Here is a 9,129-nt window from a genome sequence, read left to right on the forward strand (position 1 = left end):
TATTCTTGTTTAGCTTCCATACATTTTATTTTGCCAAATGCCATCAAACGCAAATATTGTTTCTGCTACACCAAAATATATTTCCAAATCATCGAAATGCTACCATAGAAATAGAAAAAATGCTTCTATTCATGCAAAAAAAATATTTCTATCAATACGGTCGATAAAATGGAATAAAAATGTTCTCATCACACCATAAAAGGATGCTTCTACCGATAAAGAATAATGCTTCCATGGTATGTACAAAATGCATCTCGAATAATAATTATTTTCTTATATTTGTTTTTTGGAAGCAAATCACAAATTACCAGATTTTTTTTTAATAAGCGGTGTTTAGGAAGCAAGGATAGCTATGTTGATGCGTGCATTCAATCAGGAAGAAGTGATTTAGGAAGGATAGCTGGCATATGTAGCGGACGTGTTTAGCGGAAGGAGTAACAACCGGAGCAATTAATGAAGGATCCAAACCAACAAACTGTGCGTGGGCCATATTAAAATATTGGACGGCTATAATGCTTCTGATCCTACGGTGCTCCACTAGTGTGATGGGAGCAAGGGATCAGTAGTCTGATCCCTAGCGCTGCCCATTCATAATGGCCCGAATGTGTTTGGAAGGCCGTCTTGTATTCCTCTACTTCAGCAATCCGTATTTGGTGGTACCCAGCTTGGAGATGAAGCTTCGAAAACCAGCAAGAGCCATGTAATTCATCAAGCAACTCTTTGATGACGGGCACTGGATACTTGCCTATGATTGTTAGAGCGTTGAGGTGATGATAGTCCACGCACAAACGCCATATTCCATCTTTTTTCTTAACCAAGATTATCGGAGAAGCAAATGGACTGGAACTTTTCTGAATAACGCTTGCTTTCAACAGTTCTCCCACTTGTCGATCAATTTCATCCTTATGGTCAGGTTTATGCCTGTAGGGCCGAATGTTGATTGGTTGAGCGCCAGGGATCAAGGGAATGTGGTGATCGCAGTCACGCCGTGGTGGTAGCCCCTCCAGCTCACCAAAAATTCTGGGAATTCTGCCAGTACTTCCTGGATGCAGGCTGGTATAGGATCCTCCTTGTCTGGTGTCGAGCTCTCAGGACATAGGTACACAAATATGTGAAACAGCTCCGGCCTTGCACATACTTTGTAACTGCATGAAGTTGATGGAGTGGGAGGTGGTAGAAGCATAATCATGGCTACGCAAACAGACCCCCCCCCCCCCCCCCCCCCCCGTTGCAAACTGAATAAATTTGGCGTGCCAGTCAACAGTCATGGGGATGCGAGCCTCAAGCCAGTCCATACCTAAAATGGCATCGTACGTGCCGAGAGCTAAAATCTTCATGTTTGTGTGAAATTCACTCCCCTGGGTCCTCCATGTGCATTGAGGCACCTGAGTTGTGCAGATGAGCTCACCTCCATCCGCGACACGCACCTTATTACAGGGACGAGATAGTGGTTGCGTGCCCGCGATCGTCTTGGCCAGCTCCTGGTTGATGAAGGAGGTGGAGCTACCCAAATCAACAAGCATCAGAACCTCGCCGCATCCTTGGATCCACGCGTGCAACTGGAATGCTTTTGGAGCCACGCCCCCAGATAGGGTCGCCCGAGAGATGGCCATGACTGTTTCTGAGACTGCACCGGTTGGTGAAGAAACATTGCGTCGAGCACTGAGCTGATGCCAAACAGGCCGAGGAGTTCTTCCACGAGGTGCAGTTGGACGGACGTGGGGCAGACGTGCTCTTGGCCCCAGCATTCGCCGCACTTGAAACAAAGCCCACGAGCGCGCCGGTAATCGTGGAGGGCTTTCAGCTTCGACGGCTCCGAGCGTGCACCGTCCTGATGTGGTGCATCCGCTGAGCTCCTTCCAGTCCACGGTGGTCTGTGGCAGTGGAGGACGAACCGGCGGTGCCGACAGTGGCAGAGGTACGCCACTGCAGACGGTTGCCTCTGGCGGCCTTGGTGTCGACGGCTGATGCATATCGCCCAGCGCCCCATGGATCACCTCCTCTTGCAGGAGCGCGAGAGAACAAGTGGTGTCCAAATCCGGTGTCATATAGGAAATTGGGCTATCTTCTAGTGTCACACACGGAATTTTCTTTTTACTAGCAAATATACACGTGCGTTGCAACAAGAACAAACACCAAATCCAATAAATATAGCCAGCGATCACATCAATTATTTCATAAAAGTTATGGCGGTATAATATGGCCTAAAACACTACTATAGATTGGGCTATCACTGTCGGCACTATAACCGTCATCACCACCGATTTTGCGATCTGTTAGATTGCCAACAAAAGCATCCAAAAAAAAATGCCCCCTCCGTCAGCGCCCCCGGTCGTGGCCGCCTGCATCCCGCGACCCATCCACCGTTGCCGCTGCGGCCCGCAGCCCGTGCACACCGGCGCTATCGCGGCCTGCTGCTCACTCCTGTCGTCGATGCCCTTGCATCCTGCACCAACGTGCCAAGGAGCTCCGGCCAAGCAAGGGCGGACCCAGGAATTCAAGATTGTGTATTCAAATTTTCAAAACATTTTTTATGAAGCCTGTAGCTTTCTTTCTGGCGCAGACTGATTATAGTAGCATATTGTACTAGTTGTAATATATATATATAAAAGAAAACGCATAATTAATTACATTCATAAAAAATGATCATAGTTTGGAATTGTTCAACATATAGACGTAATAATTGTTCAACACAGCATAGCAAAATCTAAGATATATATAGGATAGAAAATAGCAAATGATAAGAAAGCTTACAAATCACAGGATAGCTTTGTGATCCTTGGTGCTTTGAAAATGAGTGATGATGTCCTCCTCCTTAATTTGCAAGAAGAATTCCCTTTCAATGAATGTGACCAATCAATCATTCAAGTATTTTTGCCCATCTTGCTTCATGTTTCAAACCGGAAAAGTAAAACTGCTCAAGTGCCAGACTACTAATCTTTACAGATAATGCACATTGTAACAAATTCAGAATTTATAAAGATTCTCACGTTACAAATTCGAATGACAAATTGCAAATTTTCATATCTGATCAATTCTAAATTGACTGCAAACAAGTCTCTAATTTCATTTTACAAATCGAAGAATGACAAATTGCAATTTTTCATATCTGATCAATTCTAAATTGACTGCAAACAAGTCTCTAATTTCATTATGATTAAATAGAAAGACAATTGGCAAGTGGTCAAACTAACGTACTTAAGCCCTGTTTGGAATCACTCCGCCCCGCTCCACTCCGCGGAGCCGTGGAGCTGGGCTTGAGCCGCTCTATGAAAACGAGCTACAGCCTGCTCCACTCCAGGAGCGGAGTCGAGGGAGTGGAGTGGAACCGAATAGGCACTTAGTCTTCTACGGTTGTACTATAGACTGGTGAACAACACGAGAATAAAACCCCGCGCAAAAAAAAAACGAGAACAAAACCGTGCCCTGCCTGGCTGCCAACAGACTGCAGTGATAGATGAATTTAGTTTCACACTTTCGGCTATGAATCGGTATGAGAGGAGAGAGCCCAATTTTTGAAGTCGAAGGACTAATGCATCTACTTAGCGAGTATACCTTCAATAGTTGAATTTGTGGACTGTCAGGCTGTGTCTTCAAAATTGAATCGATGCCTGCTAGGCTGCTACCCGCTACTGACGACAGGGATCAGAAGTTCAGAACCAAAAGGGGCGAGCGATCACGGATGGATTCGTCGTGCCGTCGGCCGGTCCGTGCCGCCGCGGCCGCGCGCACCTGCGATTGATCGCACGGCAATAGCCCTGGCGGTTGGCGTCTCGCGTCGCGTAGGGTGCGAAGAGAACTGACGAACAGGGGAAGGGCGCTGCCGGTTCGTCTCCTGTTGCATCTGATCGACGGACTTTTTTGGGGATATTTTTTTGAGGTTCACTTTTTTCTGGGAGATGATGGGCTAGTCTTTGTTTTTGGGCTAAAATGCTTAACTAGAATGTTCTGGAGTATGCGTATCGTTTTTCCTTATACAACACAGGATATGTAGTATACATGCCTAGTTTTTTCCGGCAAAATAATGGGTATACAATTGAGGCCCACCACTCCCGCCGCCATGGGGCTCCACCGCCGATCCTCTAGAGCTCCAACCGCCGTGCACCCCGGAGCTCCCGCCGCCGCACCCATGGAGCTCCCGTAGCCGCTCCTCCGTGGACGAGAAGGGCCAACGCAGCGGGTGGAGAAGAAAGTGGAGAGAGGGGAGGAGACCGGCTGGCGGGTAGAGGAGAAAGTGGAGAGATGGGAGAAGGGGCCGGCGTGCGGCGGCGCGGGCAGCCAGAGGATGGCCAGGGGGCTGGCTGCGATATCTTGTAAAAAGTTCATTGCACAACATAAAAAATGTTGATAGCATTCAAAAAAAAACGTTCGAGATATTTTAAAAATGTTCACGCATTTAAAAACAATTTTCATGGCATTTCTAAAAACAATGTTTACATAATCTAAAACAATATGTTTCATACCATTCAAAAATTGTTCATGCATTTTGTTTAAACAATTGTCAGTTTTTTAAATTCTTAAGCAATGTAAAAAAATGCTTGCATAATTATATTTAAAGCTACCATTCATAAAAAATTTGTGACATTAAAACAAGTTCTCGTGTTTCAAGAATATGTTCTTGACAATTTAAAAGAAATCGTACAATATTAAAAAATGTTATCGTAGTTTAAAATATGTGTCATACCATTAAACAAATTCAATGTGTATTTCATTTACAAAATTTATTTGTGAAAAAATCAAAAAATATTTGATAAAAATGTTCATCATGTATTAAATGTGTGTTAAAAAATATAATGCATGTATAGGAAAAATGTACGACAAGTATTGAAAATAGACGACTTGTATTTGAAAAAATATTAAATAAATGAAGAAAAGACTGAAAAACTCAAAAACTAAAAATGAACGCATGGAAGGTTACCGGTCCAAACCTATCTGTAGAACCTTCCCAAAACCACTAAGATGGGTCGTCCCACTAAGAAGAGGGCGCTCCAGCACCAGAGGCGATGCAACGATAGGTCTAGCAGTAGGCGAGAAATAGCCCTGGCGCGTGGAATAGATGACAAATCGAACACTACGTGCTCGACTTGGTCTGCGCTGACCCATATTGTTTCTAGCCATTTTTTCTAAAAAAAATATTTCTAGTGATTTTCTTTGGCTTTTCTTCTTTCTGTTTATTTTCACTAGGGAGATTGTGTTAGTTTTTCTGGTTTATTTATTTTCTATTCACTTTTATATTCTTGCTCAATTTCTTTCCCTTTATGTGTTTCTTTTTTTTTCATTTTCACTCCTTCTTTTCATTTTTTGTTCTACTGTTATAATTTGAATATGTTTGTTTTGGTTTTTATTTGCACATGTACAATTTTTGTATCTATAAATGCTTGTTAAGATATAGGGCCAATCTTTAGAAAATGTGGGACAAACTTTTAAAATTATGCAATGAATATTTTGTAAATATGCGGTGATATTCTTGTAAATATGTGAGGAACATTTTTCAAATACGTGATGACCTTTTTTTCCCCAAAAAAATCATGTCCTCTGTTGGCCGCTTCAACGGTCGACATTGAGGAGGGGAATCCTGGTGCCTCGCTCTGGCTAGTAGATAGGTTAGGGTTTAAATTCTCGCAGGAGGGTCGCTTGGGCAAATGGCGGCGCTTCACCTTTGACTCGGTCTTTTGAGTTTGTCCTTTGGAACAGATTCAACAAAACTTTGGTACAGATTCCCGCTGGCTTCTCAGGGCGGCGAGGTTAGGGTAAATACAATTAGGTATCAGGTTCTTCAAATCAAATTTAATTCAAGGGTCAACTTCGGGGCGATGGCTCTTAGGGACGTGCTCGAATACTTTCCAATTGTCATCGACGTGGTCAGGCTGGCTCTGGTATGAGAGCGACAACGACGACTCATCAGTGACCTATTCTGACGGTGGCATTGGCTGTTCGGTTGTCTGAAGATATCGATGCAAAAATTTTTATTATGTTTGATGTGCTATGTGCTTTCGGTGCATTTATCTGCGTCTTATGTTTTCGCAAACCAACCTGTGGTTGGATGGTTAGAGGGACTGTGGTATCCCCAACCCAACAGGGTTCAAATCCTTGTGCTCGCATTTATTCCTTGATTTATTTCAGGATTTCCGACGATACGCATTTAGTGGGAGGAGTGACTTCGTAAATCTCAAGATAATATGCCGGCTTAGTCTTTTGGAGGTACTCATAGGGGTAGGGTGTGCGTGTGTGTGTTCATAGGGGTGAGTGTATGCACGTGTATATGAGTGCTTATGTCTGTACTGATGTTAAAAAAAATATTTTAAACAGAAAGATAAAAACATAGAACTGTGACGTGTGCCTAGGAATCTAGGATGTCATGGTGCGGCACGATGCGGGTTCTCCGGGAGAGGCCAAGGCGAAATTTACTGCTAGAGCTTTGGTGGCTGCTGTTTCCCTTCTTCTTCAGAGGGCGCCACAGGTACGGCGGGGCGCCTGCGAGCCAAGAGCGAGGCGTGGATGAAGGAGGAGACCGCGCGGCGACGGACGGCGCGGCCAGAGCGCGCAGGAGTGATGGGATGAGACTTGTGAGCAGGTCACCGGACGGCGTTGGCTAGCAGAATGACATGTCATTCATGGATACTTCTGAATTAGTGCTACCAAGGAGCACAGCGTCCCATCGCAAGTTTCCTTTAATTTGGAGAGTAGCCACACCTTTCCGAACTGCATGCTACTTAAAGTTTCGAACGTGCAAATACGGTGATTCTACAACTTGGCGCAACAGCTAGCAGACACCAGAATGGCATGCCGTTGCGTTACATAGCTGGAGATTTTCACCCATGCATGGATACTTCTGAGTTACTAGTAAAAGGACTACTACTACTCTCTCAGTTGATCTCTTTCGTCGCCGGCTGTGCCGGGGCAGGAGGGGCCGGGAGGACGCCCTTCTCCTGGAAGCTGACGACGGTGTCGTAGAGGCACTGCGCCACCGGCGTGAACTCCAGGCCCAGCTCACGGAGCCGCTGGTTCGACATCTTGTACGGCTGCTTCCTCGGGTTCACCTCGTCCGAGCACCTGCGATACAGTTAACTGTTAGCAACAGCTTTTGTATTTTGTTGACTGTCCATGTCACCAAATGACTCGATATTCTTCATACTTCAACGCCATTAGCACGTGTGTTGACATGGTTGCAGAGACAGGCCTTGGTACTACTGACCTGCTGGGGATGGGGTACTCGGGGAAGAACTTGCGGAGGATGGTGACGACGTCCTCCCGGTGGAGCACGGCGCCGTCGGCCACGCAGAGGTAGCGCCCGGCGGCGGCGGGGGACTCGAAGACGAGGACGTGCGCGGCGGCGGTGTCGCGGACGTGCACGTACGCCTGCACGGCGTTCGCGTACGTCTTGGCGGAGCCGTCCAGGTACTTGAGCACGTGCGTGAGGCTGGCGTTCACCGCCGGCTGCAGCGCCGGGCCCTGCACCAGCACCGGGTTCACCACCACCAGGTCCACCCCGCGCGCCGCCGCCGCCTCCCACGCCTCCCGCTCCGCCACCGTCTTCCCGTAGCAGTACCAGTTCTGACGTACGCGCACAACAAAATTAGCGATGAGCCGCCGCCCGCCGGCGACCATGTCCGGCCGGGTGCATGCAAAATACTACGTGTACTACGTACCATGGTTTTCTTGCAGAACTCGAGGTCGCTCCAGCACGACTCGTCGACGACGGCGTCCGGGGCGCGGCTGGGGTCCATGGCGACGGCGCCGATGGACGACGTCAGCACGACGCGGCGGACCGTGCTGGACTCCGCCGCGGCGTCGATGACGTAGCGCGTCCCTCTCACCGCCGGCTCCACCATCTCCTCCTGCAAAGCGCGCACGCACATCAAGACTAGACGATAACTGCGTCCATGCTACTGTTGACGACTTTGACCAATTGTCCCTCACTGAAGGGTGGGGCCATGCGCAAGCAGCCCCTCCTCCGTGGATAGTGGATACAGTTGTGTCCAGTCCAGCCAATAGAAACGGAAAAGTAAATACTCCCCCGTTCCTAAATATAAGTTTTTTTAGACATTTCAAATGAACTACAATATACGGATGTATGTAGACATATATTAGAGTGTAGATTCATTTTTTTGCTCCGTATGTAAATCTCTAGAAAGACTTATATTTGGGAACGGAGGGAGTAAATTTGATGGAGCCAAATCCCCAGCAGTTACCTCATCCCAAATACTCGCAGTCTTATCGAATCCTCGGAAGGCAATAATGGTTGAGTATCAATTTGGCAAAGGTTAAGCAAACGTACGGGATCGTCGGTAACCGGCGAGGCGGTGTGGAAGACGCCGTGGCAGCCGGCGATGGCGGCGCGCAGCGCGTCGCCGTCGAGCAGGTCCGCCTTGCACAGCACCAGCCGCTCCGCCGCGCCGGCGAGGCCCCTCAGGTGCGCGTTCTTCGCGTCATCTGCACGTGCGCCACGAGTTATAAGTCAGAACCACCACGCGCGCGAGCAGATCGACTTCGCCGGCGCCACCGTATATGCAGGCACGTACCTGGGTTCCTGACGGTGCCTCGTACGGCGTACCCCTTCTCGAGCAGGAGCTTGACGATCCACGACCCGATGTAGCCGCCGGCGCCGGTCACGCACACCGTCTGCCCGTGCCCCGTGGCCTCGCCGCCGACGGTCATGCTGGGTCCTGTCCGGCGCGGCGCGGTGCGGCACAAAGATCTCCCCTCCGGTCGGTTAGGTGAATGAATAGATGTGTTGGCGATATCAACTAGTCAGGCAGATGAGAACAACGTATGCGTGGGGAGCGCTGGTCTATCTGCGTGCGTTTGGTACGTACTTATAGAGGAGCACGCGAGTGTTTGGTGGTGGACTTGACAGAGAAAAATCTGACGTCTCCGGCTGGTAAATCAGATGAGATCTCCTTTCTCTTTCCCTCACTGGCAGGGCTTTACCAGAAGGTATCCAATACTTTTGACGATGTTTTCGTTCATTCATGGTGTTGACACCGGGTGCACGTTTTTGGACCGAGCAGGTTGCGGTGCGGCCCGGGTACATTTGCGCGGGGATGCATTTGGATTTGGCAAACGTGTTTTTGTTTTTTATATATAGATGTAGATTTGGGCAAACGTATTGGGAAAATGGTGAGTAGG

The 9,129-nt window shown here is 47.9% G+C and overlaps 1 protein-coding gene across 1 annotated transcript; it reads right to left on the reverse strand.

The window, feature by feature from the left end:
• Positions 1–6,653: 6,653 nt before the first annotated feature.
• On the reverse strand, positions 6,654–8,810 carry LOC109760091 (cinnamoyl-CoA reductase 1). Its single transcript, XM_020318929.4, has 5 exons — positions 8,523–8,810; positions 8,279–8,433; positions 7,650–7,838; positions 7,196–7,554; positions 6,654–7,053 (listed from the first exon to the last, which is right to left on the reverse strand). Exons 1-5 carry the CDS (start codon positions 8,656–8,658, stop codon positions 6,867–6,869), a joined length of 1,026 nt encoding a protein of 341 aa, XP_020174518.1. The 5' UTR covers positions 8,659–8,810; the 3' UTR covers positions 6,654–6,866.
• Between the last annotated feature and the right edge of the window lie 319 nt (positions 8,811–9,129).

The sequence above is a fragment of the Aegilops tauschii genome, chromosome 7, assembly GCF_002575655.3.
Source record: "Aegilops tauschii subsp. strangulata cultivar AL8/78 chromosome 7, Aet v6.0, whole genome shotgun sequence".
NCBI lineage: Eukaryota > Viridiplantae > Streptophyta > Magnoliopsida > Poales > Poaceae > Aegilops > Aegilops tauschii.

Coding starts and splice junctions, on each gene's coding strand:
- LOC109760091 (XM_020318929.4), bottom strand. CDS start 8,658: ATGACCGTCGGCGGCGAGGCCACGGGGCACGGGCAGACGGTGTGCGTG. Junction 8,434..8,522: donor AGGCACCGTCAGGAACCCAG/GTACGTGCCTGC, acceptor GCGCACGTGCAG/ATGACGCGAAGAACGCGCAC. Junction 7,054..7,195: donor GAGTACCCCATCCCCAGCAG/GTCAGTAGTACC, acceptor ACTGTATCGCAG/GTGCTCGGACGAGGTGAACC.